A 20,957-nucleotide genomic window follows, 5' to 3' on the forward strand; every position below is an offset into this window, starting at 1 on the left:
TAATGCAAAAAAATTTGAAAAACGCCAGGGGGGGATTAATACTTTTGCAAGGCACTGTATCTATATAAACCACGCCCCTCTGCAAACACGCCTTCTCCGATGTTGGTTACAAGGTGGTACTTATTTAAATTAGGTAAGAGAATATCACGTTGCCATTGGTGTATTAAAATGAGAGTTAACATGATGTTACCTTGTTCCCTTAATAATAAATCCAAGTGTTTGACATGGGGGAGGGGACCATTAACTTTATGATCAAACTTTATCAATGTAGAAGTAACAGTCATTTTTCAGACTTTGGTCATCATCCTTTGATCTGGTTTCCTTTAAATATCATCCAATTTCATGAAAAACATGATTTTGACTGTTCATGACCTTTAAATCAATGCAACAAGAAGAGAGGGGCTAGCAGAATACCACAGGCTCTACTTAACGTGTTGAATATTAAACACTTTCTCCCTCTGTCTTTTTACCTTCTCAGGAGCGCCTTTTTCTGATAGAAAACACTCCTCAATTTGTGACATTTTGGAGACTGTTTAAGCTCCAGTTTCGTCTAAATTACTGCTTAGGGGACAGCCCAGTTGACTTGGCAAGGCTATATATCTCTTGCAAATGAGGATAGAGAAGACCTCAAAGTGCATCATGTCCTTTAATGGCAGATTGCATGGGTGTTGTTGGGTTTAAAATAGTGTTTCAAAGCACCAGTTTCATGTGCCAGCTGGCACTATCATTGTTTATTCACAACAACTGGTTTGCTAATTCAAAAGCTGCATGAAATGAGAGACATTGAATGAGAGTTACTGTATGATTCTACCTTCATTAAGATGAGGTTTTTCACTTTTTATAACAATCTTTTACTTGTTTCAGGCATTAATCATATAATGAGTGTTTCGTTTGTTGTTGACATTGTCTCTGCTAGATGTTTATACCCCCCTTCCCCCCTCTCTTTTTCACCAGATAGTCCATCGGACGGCCGTCCCCAGTGCGCTGGCCCTGGACTGGATAGGGAAGAACCTGTACTGGTGTGACATCGAGAGGAAGAGCCTGGAGGTGTCTAAGGCTAATGGACTGTACCCCTCTGTCCTGGTCAGCACTGGTATCAGGAACCCCACTGACCTGGCCTTGGATCCACAGTCAGGGTACTCTATCAGACACATTGACCTCCATCCTCTAACGCTAAACCCACTGACCTGGACCTCGATCCACAGTCTGGTCACTGTATCAGACACAATGACCTACAGTTGAAGTCGGAAGTTTACATACACTTTAGCCAAATACATTTAAACTCAGTTTTTCACAATTCATTACATTTAATCCTAGTAAGAATTCCCTGTCTTAGGTCAGTTAGGATCACCACTTTATTTTAAGAATGTGAAATGTCAGAATAATAATAGAGAGAATGATTTATTTCAGCTTTTATTTCTTTCATCACATTCCCAGTGGGTCAGAAGTTTACATACACTCAATTAGTATTTCAAATCAAATTTTATTTGTCACATACATGTGTTTAGTAGATGTTATTGCGGGTGTAGCTAAATGCTTGGGCTTCTAGCCCCGACAGTGCAGTAATATCTAACAAGTAATATCTAACAATTTCACAACATATACCCAATAAACACAAATCTAGTAAGGAAGGAATTTAAGAATATATACATATATGGACAAGCAATGACAGAGCGGCATGGACTAAGATACAGTAGAATATTATAGAATACAGTATATACAGTGAGGGGAAAAAAGTATTTGAACAGTGAGAGACAGAATAACAACAAAAAAATCCAGAAAAACGCATGTAAAAAATGTTATAAATTGATTTGCATAAGGGAGTGCTCCTAATCTCAGTTTGTTACCTGTATAAAAGACACCTGTCCACAGAAGCAATCAATCAATCAGATTCCAAACTCTCCACCATGGCCAAGACCAAAGAGCTCTACAAGGATGTCAGGGACAAGATTGTAGACCTACACAAGGCTGGAATGGGCTACAAAACCATCGCCAAGCAGCTTGGTGAGAAGGTGACAACAGTTGCTGCAATTATTCGCAAATGGAAGAAACACAAAATAACTGTCAATCTCCCTCGGCCTTGGCTCCATACAAGATCTCACCTCGTGGAGTTGCAATGATCATGAGAACGGTGATGAATCAGCCCAGAACTACACGGGAGGATCTTGTCAATGATCTCATGGCAGCTGGGACCATAGTCACCAAGAAAACAATTGGTAACACTGTCAGGGATGTAGTAGGTGGGTGTGGTGGTGGAATCAGGCGCAGGACGCAGAAGTATATTCCAAAGACTTTAGTGAATACTCACAGTGCAAACACTAAATAGCCCGAAGGCGAAACTCCGCACGCAGGCGAAACAAATACGCGCGCACAAACAGGTGCGACAAAAACACTCCAAACTATGGAGGAACAGCTCAACCGAGCAAAATGCAAAATACGTCTAGCAACAACCACGACAGTGAAAACAATAACACACAACACTAGACAAAACACAACGAGAACTTATAGGACACTAATTACACTAAACGAGAAACAGGTGTACAACAATCAGACAAAAGCAAACGAACATAGAAACATTCAACGGTGGCAGCTAGTATTCCGGAGACGACGAACGCCGAAGCCTGCCCGAGCAAGGAAGAGAGGCAGCCTCGGCCGAAACCGTGACAGTACCCCCCCCTTGACGCGCGGCTCCAGACGTGCGCCGACTCCGGCCTCGGGGACAACCAGGAGGACGCGGAGCAGGGCGTGTCGGGTGCCCACGATGGAATTCCGTCAGGAAAGACGGGTCCAAAACGTCTCTCCTCGGCACCCAGCACCGTTCCTCCGGACCGTACCCCTCCCACTCCACTAGATATTGGAGACCCCCCATCCGACGTCTCGAATCCAAGATGGACTTCACGGAGTACGCCGGTGCCCCCTCGATGTCCAATGGGGGCGGAGGAGTCTCCCTGATCTTACTTTCCTGGAGTGGGCCAGCTACCACCGGCCTGAGAAGAGACACATGGAACGAGGGGTTAATACTTTTATATTCAACGGGTAGTTGTAATTTGTAACACACCTCGTTCAACCTTCTCAGGACTTTAAATGGCCCTACAAACCGCCGACCCAGTTTCCGACAGGGCAGGCGGAGGGGCAGGTTTCTGGTAGAGAGCCAGACTCGATCACCAGGTGCGTACACCGGTCCCTCACTGCGGTGGAGATCGGCGCTCGCCTTCTGACGTCGGAGGGCCCGCTGCAGGTGGACGTGTGCAGCGTTCCATGTCTCCTCCGAGCGCCGCGCCCACTCATCCACCGCAGGAGCCTCGATCTGGCTCTGCTGCCAAGGTGCCAGAACCGGCTGGTAACCTAGCACACATTGAAAAGGGGTTAGGTTAGTGGAGGAATGGCGTAGGGAATTCTGGGCCATCTCGGCCCAGGGAACGTAACTTGCCCAATCCTCCGGCCGGTCCTGGCAGTATGTTCTAAGAAACCTACCCACATCCTGGTTCACGCGTTCCACCTGCCCATTACTCTCCGGGTGGTAACCCGAGGTGAGGCTCACCGAGACCCCCAACCGCTCCATAAAGGCTCTCCAGACCCTGGAGGTAAATTGGGGACCCCGATCAGACACAATATCCTCGGGTACCCCGTAGTGCCGGAACACATGGGTGAATAGTGCTTCGGCGGTTTGCAGGGCAGTAGGAAGACCCGGCATGGGGAGCAAACGACAGGCCTTAGAAAACCGGTCCACAACGACCAGTATAGTGGTGTTCCCCTGTGAAGGAGGAAGGTCAGTAAGGAAATCCACCGAGAGGTGAGACCATGGTCGTTGTGGAACGGGCAGGGGTAGTAACTTACCCCTAGGCAGATGTCTAGGCGCCTTACACTGGGCGCACACCGAGCAGGAGGAAACATAAACCCTCACATCCCTCGCCAACGTGGGCCACCAGTACTTGGCACTAAGACAGTGCACTGTCCGGCCGATACCAGGGTGTCCAGAGGAGGGTGACGTGTGAGCCCAATAGATCAATCGATCCCGAACCTCGAGCGGAACGTACCGCCGACCCTCAGGGCATTGCGGTGGACTAGGGTCGGTGCGTAACGCCCGCTCGAGTTCAGCATCGACCTCCCACACTACCGGTGCCACCAGACACGACTCCGGCAGTATGGGAGTGGGCTCCACGGACCTCTCCTCCGTGTCATACCGCCGAGACAGTGCATCTGCCTTACCGTTCTGCGACCCAGGGATGTACGTGATCTTAAATGTAAACCGGGTCAAGAACATATTCCATCTTGCCTGGCGAGGGTTCAGCCTCCTCGCTGCCCGGATGTACTCCAGGTTACGGTGGTCCGTCAAAATGAGGAAAGGGTGTTGAGCCCCCTCAAGCCAGTGCCTCCACACCTTTAGGGCCTGTACCACGGCTAACAGCTCCCTGTCCCCTACGTCATAGTTCCGCTCCGCCGGACTGAGCTTCTTAGAATAAAAGGCACAGGGGCGGAGTTTAGGTGGCGCGCCAGACCATTGTGAAAGCACGGCTCCTATACCGGCCTCTGACGCGTCCACCTCTACCTGGAACGGCAAAGAGGGATCCGGATGCGCCAGCACCGGTGCCGAGGTAAACAGGTCCTTCAGCCTCCCAAACGCCCTGTCCGCCTCGGCCGACCACTGGAGACGCACCGGACCACCCTTCAAAGAGACGTGATGGGAGCTGCCACCTGTCCAAAACCCCGGATAAACCTCCGGTAGTAATTCGCAAACCCCAAAAACTGCTGCACCTCCTTCACAGTGGTTGGTGTTTGCCAATTACGCACGGCTGACACCCGGTCTACCTCCATCTTCACCCCTGACGCAGACAACTGATACCCCAAAAAGGAGACCGATTCCTGGAAAAACAGACACTTCTCTGCCTTAACATACAGGTCGTGCTCCACCAGCCTCCGCAACACTCTGCGCACCAGGGCCACATGCTCGACACGGGTAGGCGAGTACACGAGAATGTCATCTATGTACACAACCACCCCCTGCCCCTGCATGTCCCTGAAGATCTCATCCACGAATGATTGGAAAACTGACGGAGCGTTCATCAACCCGTATGGCATGACCAGATACTCGTAATGGCCCGAGGTGGTACTAAAGGCTGTCTTCCATTCATCGCCCTCCCCGATGCGCACCAAGTTGTACGCGCTCCTGAGATCTAATTTAGTGAAGAAACGCGCCCCATGCAATGACTCAGTCATGGTCGCAATCAGCGGGAGTGGATAACTGTACTTCACCGTAATCTGATTGAGACCACGATAATCGATGCACGGGCGTAAACCACCATCCTTTTTCTTCACAAAAAAGAAACTCGAGGACGCAGGGGAAGTGGAAGGCCGTATGTATCCTTGTCTCAGAGATTCGTCTATGTAAGTCTCCATAGCTTTCTTCTCCTCCTGAGACAGAGGATACACATGGCTCCGTGGGAGCGCAGCTCCTGCCTGGAGGTCTATCGCACAATCTCCCTGCCTATGGGGCGGCAACCGCGTCGCCCTCGACTTACTAAATGCAATAGCCAAATCCCCATACTCAGGAGGAACGTGCAATGCGGGCACCTGGTTTGGACTCTCCACCGAGGTAGCCCCTACGGAAACGCCCAAACATCGACCCACACACTGGGCAGACTATTCCATCAGAGCTCTCTCCCGCCACGAAATAGATGGGTTGTGGGTACTTAAGCAGGGCATGCCCAGCACCACCGGATACGCAGGCGAGTCGATTAGAAATAACTGAATCATCTCCTGTATACCCCCCTGCGCACACATCCTAAGTGGCGCAGTGACCTCCCTGATCAAGCCCGCACCCAACGGACGGCTATCTAGGGCATGAACGGGGAAAGGGACATCAACAGGGAGAAGGGTAATCCCTAAGGCTAAACAAAACTTCTTATCAATAAAGTTCCCAGCTGCGCCTGAATCTACCAGCGCCTTATGCTGGGAATGAGGTGCTACCTGTGGAAAACGCACAGGTATACAGAAATGTGCAACAGAGAGCTCTGGGTGAGTGGGGCGCCTACTCACCTGGAAGGAATCCCCAGTGCGGGACCTGTCGTCCTCTCCCCTAGGAGGCCATCCCCAGCACCTAGCCGCGGTGTGTCCTCCCCGACCACAGTTGGTGCAGGAGATGGACCCCCTCGTAAGCCGACCCCTCCTCTCTCTAGCGCCAGCGCCCCCGAGCTCCATGGGGCACGGCTCGGAGGCGCTGGAGGGTGAAATGGACGGACCCCCCTCGGAACGTCCGCGGGTAGCTAGTAGGTTATCCAGCCTGATGGACATGTCGACCAACTGGTCGAATGAGAGGCTGGTGTCCCTACAGGCCAGCTCCCGACGGACGTCCTCGCGAAGACTACATCGGTAGTGATCGATGAGAGCCCGCTCATTCCACCCTGCATCCGCCGCTAGAGTACGGAATTCAAGGGCGAACTCCTGGGCACTCCTCCTCCCCTGCCGGAGGAAGACCAGACGCTCCCCCGCCGCTTTCCCCTCCGGAGGATGGTCAAACACCGCCCTGAAGCGGCGGGAGAACTCGTCGTAGGTGATGGTGTCCGCGTCGATCCTCCTCCACTCCGCGTTGGCCCATTCCAACGCCTTCCCGGAAAGGCAGGAGATCAGGGCGGACACGCTCTCATGTCCCGAGGGCGCCGGGTGTACGGTGGCCAGGTACAGCTCCACCTGGAGAAGGAATCCCTGACACCCGGCCGCGGTCCCGTCGTAGGCTCTCGGGAGCGAGAGTCGAACTCCCCTGGGTTCCGGAGCGGGAACGGGCTGACTGGCCGATGGTGCTGGCAGAGAGGATGGCGGTGGAGGCGTCCCCCAGCCTCGGATGGTGGTGATCACCTCCTGCAGGGCGGACCCCATCTGCAGGATCTGGTCACTCTGTTCCCGGACCTTTTCCTCCAGCGTCGCCTGGGCTGCTGCGGCTCCTGCTGATTCCATACTTGAAGGTGTGTTATTCTGTCAGGGATGTAGTAGGTGGGTGTGGTGGTGGAATCAGGCGCAGGACGCAGAAGTATATTCCAAAGACTTTAGTGAATACTCACAGTGCAAACACTAAATAGCCCGAAGGCGAAACTCTGCACGCAGGCAAAACAAATACGCGCGCACAAACAGGTGCGACAAAAACACTCCAAACTATGGAGGAACAGCTCAACCGAGCAAAATGCAAAATACGTCTAGCAACAACCACGACAGTGAAAACAATAACACACAACACTAGACAAAACACAACGAGAACTTATAGGACACTAATTACACTAAACGAGAAACAGGTGTACAACAATCAGACAAAAGCAAACGAACATAGAAACATTCAACGGTGGCAGCTAGTATTCCGGAGACGACGAACGCCGAAGCCTGCCCGAGCAAGGAAGAGAGGCAGCCTCGGCCGAAACCGTGACAAACACACTACGCCGTGAAGGACTGAAATCCTGCAGCGCCCGCAAGGTCCCCCTGCTCAAGAAAGCACATATGCAGGCCCGTCTGAAGTATGCTAATGAACATCTGAATGATTCAGAGGAGAACTGGGTGTAAGTGTTGTGGTCAGATGAGACCAAAATCGAGGTCTTTGGCATCAACTCGTCGTGTTTGGAGGAGGAATGCTGCCTATGACCCCAAGAACACCATCCCCACCGTCAAACATGGAGGTGAAAACATTATGCTTTGGGGGTGTTTTTCTGCTAAGGGTACAGGACAACTTCACCGCATCAAAGGGACGATGGATGGGGCCATGTACCGTCAAATCTTGGGTGAGAACCTCCTTCCCTCAGCCAGGGCATTGAAAATGGGTCGTGGATGAGTATTCCAGCATGACAATGACCCAAAACACACGGCCAAGGCAACAAAGGAGTGGCTCAAGAAGAAGCACATTAAGGTTCTGGAGTGGCCTAGCCAGTCTCCAGACCTTAATCCCATAGAAAATCTGTGGAGGGAGCTGAAGGTTCGAGTTGCCAAATGTCAGGCTCAAAACCTTAATGACTTGGAGAAGATCTGCAAAGAGGAGTGGGACAAAATCCCTCCTGAGATGTGTGCTAACCAGTTGGCCAACTACAAGAAACGTCTGACCTCTGTGATTGCCAACAAGGGTTTTGCCACCAAGTACTAAGTCATGTTTTGCAGAGGGGTCAAATACTTATTTCCCTCATTAACATGTAACTCAATTTATAACATTTTTGACATGCGTTTTTCTGGATTTTGTTGTTGTTATTCTGTCTCTCACTGTTCAAGTAAACCTACCATTACAATTATAGACTGATCATGTCTTTGTCAGTGGGCAAACGTACAAAATCAGCAGGAGATCAAATACTTTTCCCCCTCACTGTACATATGAGATGAGTAGTGTAAGATATGTAAACATTATTAAAGTGACTAGTGTTCCATTTCTTAAAGTGGTGTCTTGGAGGGCGGGTAGTTTGCCGCCGGTAATGCGTTCGGCAGACCGCACCACCCTCTGGAGAGCCATGCGGTTGCGGGCGGGGCAGTTGCAGTAACAGGCGGTGATACAGCCCAACAGGATGCTCTCACTTGTGCATCTGTAAAAGTTTGAGGGTTTTAGGTGCCAAGCCAAATTTATTCAGCCTCCTGAGGTTGAAGAGGCTCTGTTGCACCTTCTTCACCACACTGATGTGTATGCCAAGAAACTTGAAGCTTTCCACCTTCTCCACTGTGGTCCCGTCGATGTGGATGGGGGGTGCACCCTCTGCTGTTTCCTGAAGTCCATGATCATCTCCTTTGTTTGGTTGACGTTGAGTGAGAGGTTATTTTCCTGGCACCGCACTCCCAGAGCCCTCACCTCCTCCCTGTAGGCGGTCTCGTCATTGTTGGTAATCAAGCCTACTACTGTTGTGTCGTCTGCAAACTTGATGATTGAGTTGGAGGCGTGCTTGGCCACACAGTCATGGGTGTTTAACCTGGGTCAAACGTTTCAGGTAGCCTTCCACAAGCTTCCCACAATAAGTTGGGTGAATTTTGGCCCATACCTCTTGACAGAGCTCGTGTAACTGAGTCAGGTTTGTAGGCCTCCCTGCTCGCACACGCTTTTTCAGTTCTGCCCACACATTTTCTATAGGATTGAGGTCAGGGTTTTGTGAAGGCCACTCCAATACCTTGACTTTGTTGTCCTTAAGTCATTTTGCCACAACTTTGGGGTCATTGTCCATTTGGAAGACCCATTTGCGACCAAGCTTTAACTTCCTGACTGATGTCTTGAGATGTTGCTTCAATATATCCACATAATTTTCCTTCCTCATGATGCCATCTATTTTGTGAAGTGCACCAGTCCCCCCTGCAGCAAAGCACCCCAACAGCATGATGCTGCCACCCCCGTGCTTCACGGTTGAGATGGTGTTCTTCGGCTTGCAAGGCCCCCCTTTTTCCTCCAAACATAACGATGGTCATTATGGCCCAACAGTTCTATTTTTGTTTCATCAGACCAGAGGAAATTTATCCAAAAGTATGATCTTTGTCCCCATGTGCAGTTGCAAACCGTATTCTGGCTTTTTTTTATGGCGGTTTTGGAGCAGTGGCTTCTTCCTTGCTGAGCGGCCTTTCACGTTATGTCGATATAGGACACGTTTTACTGTGGATATAGATACTTTTGTACCTGTTTCCTCCAGCATCTTTACAAGGTCCTTTGCTGTTGTTCTGGGATTGATTTGCACTTTTCGCACCAAAGTATGTTCATCTCTAGGAGACAGAACGCGTCTCCTTCCTGAGCGGTATGACGGCTGCGCGGTCCCATGGTGTTTATACTTGCGTACTATTGTTTGTACAGATGAACGTGGTACCTTCAGGCATTTGGAAATTGCTCCAAAGGATGAACTAGACTTGTGGAGGTCTACACATTTCTTCTGAGGTCTTGGCTGATTTCTTTTGATTTTCCCACGATGTCAAGCAAAGAGGTACTGAGTTTGAAGGTAGGCTTTGAAATACATCCACAGGTACACCTCCAATATACTCAAATTATGTCAATAAGCCTATCAGACGCTTCTAAAGCCATGACATCATTTTCTGGAATTTTTCCAAGCTGTTTAAAGGCACCGTCAACTTAGTGTATGTAAACTTCTGACCCACTGGAATTGTGAAACAGTGAATTATAAGTGAAATAATCTTGTTTGTAAACAATTGTTGGAAAAATTACTTGTGTCATGCACAAAGTAGATTTGTGGAGTGGTTGAAAAACAAGTTTTAATGACTCCAACCGAAGTGTATGTAAACTTCCAACTTCAACTGTACGTGTATATCCTCTAACCTTTGACTCAAACATTTATGTTACAGCTCAATCCAGAAGCAAGGTGGTGACAATACTCAGCCTACTTTTACTTCTCAGGGTTTTTCCAATTAGGACCATTAACTTAGATTATGCTAACCTGCTATGTTTTGTTAGTGACATCTTCAAAGAACTCTCCACATTCCTCCCTGTTTAGATATGTGTTCTGGGTGGACTGCTGTGAGTCCCCTTATATTGGTCGTGTGGGCATGGATGGCCGTGGGCAGGTCGTTATCATCGACAAGGAGATCTACAGCCCCACTGCCCTCACTATAGATTACACCAACAAGAGGCTGTACTGGGCTGACGACAACCACATTCTGTTTGCCAACATGGACGGCTCACAGAGACACAAAGGTGAGGCAGAATACAATGGGTACATTTCCTTGCATCCTCTCTCCTCACCTCCTCAAAACAAATAGGAGAATAATGGAAATATTTGAAGTATTACAAGTATTTTAAAGAAAACTAATACATTTAAACAGGTCTGATTAGAACACACTGCTGATCATTTGTTGGCTTCTGCAGTCATAATAGTTGTATTTGGTAAGACAGATATGCTGTCATGCTGCATGCTCCTCCACTAATGGAGAGTCTCTTTTACCTGTATTGTGTCTCTTCCCAGTGTCCTACGACCACATCCAAGGGGTGATGGGTCTGACACTGTTTGAGGACTTTGTCTACTGGACGGATGGGAAATCCAAGTCACTCCGAAGGGCACATAAAACAACTGGGGCCCAGGGGATAGAGCTGCTCAACTCCTGGCAAGCCATCAAGTCTGTCAAGATTTACCATTCACTACGCCAACCTGAAGGTAACCCACCCAGCAAAGCAGTCCCCTCACCTGCCAACCCATAGCGACTGTCATATTCTTTATGATTACATAGGTTATGCTATTATTATGTAGGATGTGATTATATAGGGTATGGTATTAAGAATGTGGCTAATGTTCAATTTAATTATGTTGAACCCCCCCCCCCCCCCCCCCCCTCTTGTGCAGTGCCCAAGCACCAGTGTCAGGTGGCCAATGGAGGATGCAGCCACTTGTGTCTCCTCTCCCCCAGCGGGGAACACAAGTGTGCTTGTCCAACTAATTTCTACCTCGCAGCTGACAATAAGACCTGCCTCTCCAACTGCACTGCAAGTCAGGTCAGTGCCTAGTCCCTCACACTCTCCTCGGCACTTATAGATAATATGGTAAATCTCTTCCAGTTTGTTATTATATTCTGTGTTTTAGATAGATCTGTTGTTTCATGCCTTTTCACTTTGTTTATCACAGTCTCTTCTTTCTTGCCCTGCTTCTGTAGCTTAAGTCCCAATAAAATTGTAGTGTTGCTTGTTATGCTTGGAACAACTCGAATGGAAAGTTAGAATACATTTTTTGTGTTGAGTTAGAATTCTGTCTGATTAATTTGTGTGTTCTGTAGTTCCGCTGCGGGACAGATGAGTGTATTCCTTTCTGGTGGAAGTGTGACACTGTGGATGACTGTGGCGATGGATCAGACGAGCCTGCTGACTGTCGTGAGTATCATATTTTCCCATTTATACAAACTATGCATTACTGGACTTACTGGGGATCCTGGTATGGTAGGCCAAATTCACACTGAGCAACTTTAGGGGTTTTAATCTATAACCCAGCCTTGGAAACTACATTTGTTATTACACTCAAGTGACATTTTTGCTGTGATCTGAGAATATTTTTTAAATATGCTGCGTTTTGAAATGAACTTTAGAATGTGTATTAAATGCGTGTTTACAAATGCTACTTAGTTACACATTTCTTTTGAGAAATATTTTCAGAAATGCAAGAAATGCTGTTTTACATTTTTAGATTACAAATGTTATCTTATCACAATACGTGAGCATATGTAATGTTCAGTGTACAAGTACTGTAATTTGCTGGCTTTGCATTCTCTGAGATAACATTGCTAATTTTCATGCAGCTGAATTCAAATGTCAGCCCGGGCGGTTCCAGTGTGGCACTGGCCTCTGTGCTCTACCTCCCTTCATCTGTGATGGGGAGAACGACTGTGGAGACAACTCAGACGAGGCCAACTGTGGTAAGGAGGAAGACTGGAACAGGCATCCCCATTCAAGAAGATTGGTGAAGTCAAATTGCTGTGGTCTGAGGGGCTTCCCAGTTGTAGGAATTATATTTATAGGGAGGTTACTGTCCTTCACACTGAGTCTGTCTGTAAGAGTCTGTTATCTGTTGATGTTCAGGGGAAAGAGCAGATAAACAATACGTCTTCAAGCATCTTCATACCTTTAATGATAGCTTTCAATACAACCTGCTGCAACACAAACACATACGTCTGGTATCTGGCCACAATAACATGTCCATTAAAGAATAAGACTGTAGTTGTTACTGTCTTTCACACTGAACCTGTTGATGTTCAGATGGAAAATCAAACAATACGTTAGCCAGCAGCTTCATACCTTTCTTACTGCTTGATACCTTTTCAAGAAATGTTGCTGCAATATAAAAAAATAAGAAGTATAGATTTCTGTCACAATAACAAGCCCATGTGTGGATGTGCTTTGATTTCAAAGCATTGTTTTTTTTTTTATTAGGTTGTTGTTTGCTAAGTCAACAACTTCACTTTACATTAAGGTGATGCAGCCTTTTGTCCTACATGTTTTCTTTGAAGGATGATTTTCACCACTGGTTCTACCTCTTCTCCTCTATTTTATCTTTCAGAGACGTACATCTGCCTGTCAGGGCAGTTCAAATGCACCCGGAAACAGAAGTGTATCCCTCTAAACCTCCGCTGCAACGGACAGGATGACTGTGGCGACGGAGAGGATGAGACAGACTGTCGTAAGAAGAACCTTCTAAATGACTTCTAAAGGACAATCTTTAGGATTACTTTTTTTTTACTTAGGCTATACTTTTTCTATAGGATTATTTTCTGTTTGATATTTGTTTGCCAGCAGTTCAACAAAGAGTGAGCTGGAACGTATTATTTGAAGGTGTAAAAGTGGTATCTGACAGGTTGAGACAAATAATCCTAAAGGTCTTTACCAGTGAATTTATAGTGAAGCTCAGACAGCCTACCCTTACGTGTTGACTTAAATAATAGGGAGTCAGATAGTGATTAGGTATTCCAAAGGCATGCTTGTTCAGCCCTTTCCCTGTGTGAGAGGATTAGCTATCATTGAATTAGAATGCGATAGATATTTATATTATTTGATGGTAACTCTAGCTATCAACAGTAAGGTTATACCTCTGACAAAATGTATGTGGGTTGCTACATTTGTTTTGCTTGCCTGTGATTTCAAGATGGAGTGAGAGTCACTATGGAGTGAAAGTCAGTATAAGCCTTGATTAAGGAGAGGTATATAATTACTTCAGCCATCCCAATACACTGTAGGAGTCATAGGCATTCTCACTCTTAATCAGACTGTAGATGTACATATGTAAATGTGGTAGATCTTATCAGGAATACTGTGCCAATCCCAGGATGCTGCTGAGGGGAGCACAGCTCATAATAATGTCTGGAACAGAGTGGAAACCATGTGTTTGATGTATTTGATACCATTCCACTCCAGCCATTACCATGAGCCCGTGCTCCCCAATTAAGGTGCCACCAATATCTGGTGGTGCCAATCAACAGATAATGGTGCTGTCGTGTAACAATGGGAAGGTTAAGAAAGGAACAGAAGACAACTACTGCTGCTTTTGGTATGCAGTGATACTATACCACGGTTTCGCTAACTGGTGAATTGACATGGATGGTTAACAGTGTTTTAAACTGACTTGGATGTTTCTAGATAGCTGCAATTTGGGTTGAGCTGTTTATTGTGTTAACCTGTTTGCAAGTCAGTTATTTCTAAATCAGAGGCATCTGTAAGGTATAGTAATACATGTTATTAACACAGCATGTTTTCTCTCTGTTCCTGCCTCTGTAAATTATCCATGTGTTCAAGGCTTTAGGGCTGTTTGCTCGCCTCTTACTCCTAAATGTCTTTCCTTTCTCCATCTCCCTTATCTCTCTCTCTCTCTCCCTTATCTCTCTCTATCACGCTCTCCCTTCCCCTATCGCTCTCTCCCTTCCCCGCAAGCATTTCACGGTAAAGTCTACATCAGTTGTATTCGGCGCATGTGACAAATAAAATTTGATTTGATTTGACCTGGTGTAAACCTGGACCCCCTCCTCTCCACAGCGGAGAGCACCTGTTCCCCGGATCAGTTCCAGTGTAAGGCCTCCATGCACTGCATCTCCAAGCTGTGGGTGTGTGATGAGGACCCAGACTGCACGGACGGGTCAGACGAGGCTAATTGTGGTGAGTGGGGAAGCTTTCAAATCATAAATCAAACCAGTCCTATAGTTTTATTGCTCCTCGGTTGAAATTGTGATTAGGAAATGAATTAATTGTACGCATGGGTTCATTCTAATCTGCTCTGTACTGATTGAGTTGAAGCAGCCATAAAGATTGTCTACTGGTAGTTTATCAGCACTGGATGTCAGACTTTTCAGTAGTGTATATGGCACCAAAACAGCAGACATCATATTGGATAGTTAGTGCATTATGGCACCTTCTTCTTGAGTGCTTTGACCCCAACAAAGAGTATTATTTTCAGGGTATTTTCAGTGGTAGAGATACTTTCCAACCTCCTACAACCATCTCTACCACCGGTCATGACTTGAAACTGTGAATCTAGGAAGTCACTGAGCTGTGTTCTACTTTGAAGTCGACTTCTTCCTCTGGATTAGGCTTTAAATGATTTTTAGCTCTGCTCTGCTCTGATCTAGAAGAGAGAGAACAAGGTTCCACATGAATAGCCTTCTTGGGCCTTTGTGCAGTGTTAGAACACTTTCTATCTTTTAAGGATGTTTTCCTCTTCATCTCAGTCCAATGGTTATTTGAGTGGATAGATAGGCTGCCATAATCTTTGGGAAAATCGATCAGCTCAAGATCAATTGTTTCTTCACTCAAAGTATTGGTTGTTTTGTTCGATACTAACACTTCTGAAGTTCAAAACAAGCTGTAAGCTAATAATTGCCACTAACTAAAGAGATCTCTTTTAGAAGTTGTGACATTTTAATTAAGGTTTCTTAAATGCTGTTCAGTTAACAATTGAGTGCGATATAGAGGATAATTAGAATAGGATAGTGAAATCATAGTCCTAAACCATTGTCCTGGAGAGAAAAACATACTTCCATTACCAGTTCCCTTTACCTGTGTGGATGTCAGTGTTTTTCATCCCTTGCACATCTAGTTCATACATGTATGAAACAATTTACCTCTCATGAGCCTTTACCAATCTAGGATAGCCGTTCACTGTTTAAAATGGCCTATCATTTAATGGGGACGGATAATAAAGGCCTCCAACAGCTTCCAAACCAACCTTGTCTGTCTTTGTTATTTGGCTGAACCAATTGAATCAATTGGTCAATTTGAGAAAATAACATTATCTTCAATGGTGTGTGTGTGTCGTTTAGTTTCCCCGTTAAGAAAAGTTAGTGGATTTTTATTTAACAATTTTACCGCTCATCCATATGCACTGGGTGCGTAACCCATTAGGGCATCAACCCATGCAGCCAGCGCCACCAAAAAACGAGGGACATTACCGTGTCCTTAAAAATAGCCTAGAACAAATGACAGAAACACTATTGCTTGTGTTTCGATGTGTAGCATTACAAAACTTTATAGCCTATTGTTTTATTGGTTTTTACTTTCCTAAAATAATAATTGTCCACCTCACGGTTCAGCTGTTGGAGTTTTCAGCACTTAATGCATCAGGGCATTGCATGCATAGGCCTATAGGCTTAGGCGTCCACTGTGTGTGTGTGAGAGAATGAGTGAGAAGCTTAGGCCTAGCCCCAGAGAGATAGAGATATGACCGACGGCATGTTATGACACCGGCGTGTATTTCAGTATCCTTGTCAGATAGGCTAGCCTACTGTCTCTGCTATACAGATATAGGTGTACAGAAGGAGGCTTATTCATTCATTTTCAATCAGAATATTTTATTGTAATATTATAGGAGTAGCTCTGTTAGGCCTCAAACGTTCTTCCTCACCAAGTTCATCTGTCGAAGTCAGTTGGAGCACCGGTGCACAATGCCTTCATGTCATAGGCCTGCAATATAATGGGCTAATAGCCACACAACACCAAACCTTCACACTTTATTAGGCTAATATCAAAAGTAAGTTAAGCCATTTCTTAGAGAAAATACGAGCAGGATATTATATTACAGCTAACACAACATTACAGTTGGAACTTAATTAGGCCAAAGAAAATGGTTCAGAATTAAACAAAACACTTGCTAACTGGTTTAAACCTTCACAAACGTTTTGAACAGGCTGTATTGCAGAAATTACCAAGAAAGGCTAGTGCCTACTGTACCCAACAAATGTACAGCAATAGGCTAATGATATGTACAGTATTTTACAACAGGCCTACTTATAACCTACTGTATCTTAAACTAAATATGGAGCACACAATTAAAAAGACAGATCGAACTTAATTTAGTCAACGAAAATGTCTGAGTTAACCAAAACATGTTTTGCATATTTAAAGAACTGGTTTAGATTAATAAATATGCCTACAGTAATAACAATTATATACAGTGATGATAAAACAAATGTTTATAAATACGAGAGGAGAAAAAAAACTGTTCCAAAATAGCGAGTTGCACAGTAGCCTGCATTTGGCCGCGCCAACGTTCTTCCCATATTTGTCCACTAAAATATTAAAACTTGCCCATATGGAGGACATTCCCCTGGTAGGCTTTTCACTATAGGCATACTCTCGAACATTCATTTTACTTCAATGAAAAAGGCCTCCATCTTCGCAATCAACAGTATCCCAAGGCTCCTCTCTCGCTCTCTCTCTCCTCAGCATCAGGCGCATAAGGCAGCGCGCAAGGAATGAGAGAATGGTGCTGAAGCACAAAATCGGGATGTATGATATGCTGCCACGGACAATTTGGCCGGCTACAATTGTATTTATCGGTTTTTAATTAATTAAACCCTGGTGTGTGTGGTGGGTGTTATCAGCATGCCAATCTCAGCAGAAATTATCATTTGAGTGACATCTGAAAAAGCTATCATCAGGATTTTTTATAATGGCATGTCACTTCCCTGCAGCCCCCTCCTTACATTGATTTCCCTGTGATTGTTATCTCTGCTTCTGAGTTTCTGTTACTCTTTATCTGGTGGCATTTTTTACAAGATATTTCAGTACACTCAGATATAAATCAATCTGATGCCAAAGTTGAAAAGGTGCTGCAAAAAAAAAGAGAACTTAGTTGTAGGTATACCACGTGCCAGTACTCAAAATAGTCAAACATTGACAATATGGAGAATATTATGCTTTTTTAATACAATTTAATTTTCATTTTCAAAGATTCTTATATCTTTGAACTGACTGTTGGTTGTAATAGTGAAGCTCTAATGAGCTAAGATATAAAGTAGATGTTCTTATATATCATCTATAGTGCTGTGTCAGTATTTCCTTTAGATCTTGTTAGTGGCTGGTTCTTAATGAGTTCCCGCCATGTGTGTGCTCTCCCCTCCTGCCCCTGTTGTCACATTGGAACAGCAACTAATAAATAATATCTTATAATGTGGGCTGGGCACCAATTGGAGTATGAAATAACTGAAATAACTGAAATAATTTATTTTTAAATAATAATAATACTATATGAATGTATGTACAGTGCCTTGCAAAAGTATTCACCCCCTTGGTGTTTGTCCTATTTTGTTGCATTACAACCCATAATTTAAATGGATTTTCATTTGGATTTCATGTAATGGACATAAACAAAATAGTCCAAATTGGTGAAGTGAAATAAAAAAAATAACTTATTTCAAAAAATTCTAAAAGATAAATAGCGGAAAAGTGGTGCGTGCATACAGTATGTATTCACCCCCTTTGCTATGAATCCCCTAAATAAGATCTGGTGCAACCAATTACCTTCAGAAGTCACATAATAAGGTAAATAAAGTCCACCTGTGTGCAATATAAGTGTCACATGATCTCAGTGTATATATACACCTGTTCTGAAAGGCCCCAGAGTCTGCAACACCACTAAGCAAGGGGCACCACCAAGCAAGTAGCACAATGAAGACCAAGGAGTTCTCCAAACAGGTCAGGGACAAAGTTGTGGAGAAGTACAGATCAGGGTTGGGTTATAAAAAAATATCAGCAACTTTGAACATCCCAAGGAGCACCAATAAATCCATTATTAAAAATGGAAAGAATATGGCACCACAACAAACCTGCCAAGAGAGGGCCGCCCACCAAAGCTCACGGACCAGGCAAGGAGGGCATTAATCAGAGAGGCAACAAAGAGAACAAAGGTAACCCTGAAGGAGCTGCAAAGCTCCACAGCGGAGATTGGTGTATGTATCCATAGGACCACTTTAAGCTGTACACTCCACAGAGCTGGGCTTTACGGAAGAGTGGCCAGAAAAAAGCCATTGCTTTAAAGAAAAAATAAGCAAACACGTTTGGTGTTTGCCAAAAGGCATGTGGGAGACTCCCCAAACATATGGAAGAAGGTACTCTGGTCAGATGAGACTAAAATTGAGCTTTTTGGCCATCAAGGAAAACGCTATGTCTGACGCAAACCCAACACCTCTCATCACCCCGAGAACACCATCCCCACAGTGAAGCATGGTGGTGGCAGCATCATGCTGTGTGGATGTTTTTCATCGGCAGGGACTGGGAAACTGGTCAGAATTGAAGGAATGATGGATGGCGCTAAATACAGGGAAATTCTTGAGGGAAACCTGTTTGTCTTCCAGAGATTTGAGACTGGGATGGAGGTTCACCTTACAGCAGGACAATGACCCTAATCATACTGCTAAAGCAACACTCGAGTGGTTTAAGGGGAAACATGTAAATGTCTTGGAATGGCCTAGTCAAAGCCCAGACCTCAATCCAATTGAGAATCTGCGGTATGACTTAGATTGCTGTACACCAGTGGAACCCATCCAACTTGAAGGAGCTGGAGCAGTTTTGCCTTGAAGAATGGGCAAAAATCCCAATGGCTAGATGTGCCAAGCTTATCGAGACATACCCCAAGAGACTTGGCTCTACAAAGTATTGACTTTGTGGGGGTGAATAGTTATGTATGCTCAAGTTTTCTGTTTTTTTGTCTTATTTCTTGTTTGTTTCACAATAACAAATATTTTGCATCTTCAAAGTGGTAGGCATGTGTGTAAATCAAATGATACAAACCCCCCAAAATCCATTTTAATTCCAGGTTGTAAGGAAAAATGCCAAGGGGGTGAATACTTTCGCAAGCCACTGTATGTATGTATGTATGTACAGTGAGGGGAAAAAGTATTTGATCCCCTGCTGATTTTGTACGTTTGCCCACTGACAAAGACATGATTAGTCTATAATTTTAATGGTAGGTTTATTTGAACAGTGAGAGACAGAATAACAACAAAAAAATCCAGAAAAACGCATGTTAAAAATGTTATGAATTGATTTGCATTTTAATGAGGGAAATAAGTATTTGACCCCTCTGCAAAACATGACTAGTGGCAACTTGGTGGCAAAACCCTTGTTGGCAATCACAGAGGTCAGACGTTTCTTGTAGTTGGCCAACTGCTTAGCACACATCTCAGGAGGGATTTTGGCCCACTCTTCTTTGCAGATCTTCTCTAAGTTATTACGTTTTCGAGCCTGACGTTTGGCAACTCGAACCTTCAGCTCCCTCCACAGATTTTCTGTTGGATTAAGGTCTGGAGACTGGCTAGGCCACTCCAGGACCTTAATGTGCTTCTTCTTGAGCCACTCCTTTGTTGCCTTGGCCGTGTAACCCCAAGAACACCACCAAAGCATAATGTTTCCACCTCCATGTTTGACAGTGGGGATGGTGTTCTTGGGGTTATAGGCAGCATTCCTCCTCCTCCAAACACGGCGAGTTGAGTTGATGCCAAAGAGCTCGATTTTGGTCTCATCTGACCACAACACTTTCACCCAGTTCTCCTCTGAATCATTCAGATGTTCATTGGCAAACTTCAGACAGGCCTGTATATGTGCTTTCTTGAGCAGGCGGACCTTGCGGGCGCTGCAGGATTTCAGTCCTTCACGGCGCCAGTGTGTTACCAATTGTTTGCTTGGTGACTATGGTCCCAGCTGCCTTAAGATCATTGACAAGATCCTCCCGTGTAGTTCTGGGCTGATTCCTCACTGTTCTCATGATCATTGCAACTCGAGGTGAGATCTTGCATGGAGCCCCAGGCCAAGGAAGATTGACAGATATTTTGTGTTTCTTCCATTTGCGAATAATCACACTAACTGTTGTCACCTTCTCACCAAGCTGCTTGGCGATTTTCTTGTAGCCCATTCCAGCCTTGTGTAGGTCTACAATCTTGTCCCTGACATCCTTGGAGAGCTCTTTGGTCTTGGCCATGGTGGAGAGTTTGGAATCTGATTGATTGCTTCTGTGGACAGATCTCTTTTATACAGGTAACAAACTGAAATTAGGAGCACTCCCTTTGGGAGCAGACTCTTAATCTCAGCTTGTTACCTGTATAAAAGACACCTGGGAGCCATAAATCTTTCTGATTGAGAGGGGGTCAAATACTTATTTCCCTAATTAAAATGCAAATCAATGTACAACATTTTTGACATGCGCTTTTCTGGATTTTTTTGTTGTTATTCTGTCTCTCACTGTTCAAATAAACCTACCATTAAAATTATAGACTGA

At 45.3% G+C, this 20,957-nt stretch overlaps 1 protein-coding gene across 1 annotated transcript in view; it reads left to right on the forward strand.

Moving 5' to 3' along the window:
• The window catches only part of lrp1bb (low density lipoprotein receptor-related protein 1Bb), a gene marked incomplete at both ends in the record, with an annotated part of 417,763 nt that overhangs the window by 357,744 nt on the left and 39,062 nt on the right, over window positions 1-20,957 (forward strand). Inside the window, 8 exons of the mRNA XM_084179294.1 lie at window positions 955-1,136; window positions 10,437-10,636; window positions 10,905-11,093; window positions 11,280-11,428; window positions 11,707-11,800; window positions 12,223-12,339; window positions 12,981-13,100; window positions 14,447-14,566. Coding sequence (XP_084035420.1) covers window positions 955-1,136; window positions 10,437-10,636; window positions 10,905-11,093; window positions 11,280-11,428; window positions 11,707-11,800; window positions 12,223-12,339; window positions 12,981-13,100; window positions 14,447-14,566 — 1,171 coding nt within the window. The remainder of the gene's footprint in view (window positions 1-954; window positions 1,137-10,436; window positions 10,637-10,904; window positions 11,094-11,279; window positions 11,429-11,706; window positions 11,801-12,222; window positions 12,340-12,980; window positions 13,101-14,446; window positions 14,567-20,957) is intronic.

This window comes from Coregonus lavaretus (genome assembly GCF_964263955.1).
Source record: "Coregonus lavaretus genome assembly, chromosome: 16".
In the NCBI taxonomy this organism is placed as follows: Eukaryota; Metazoa; Chordata; class Actinopteri; order Salmoniformes; family Salmonidae; genus Coregonus; species Coregonus lavaretus.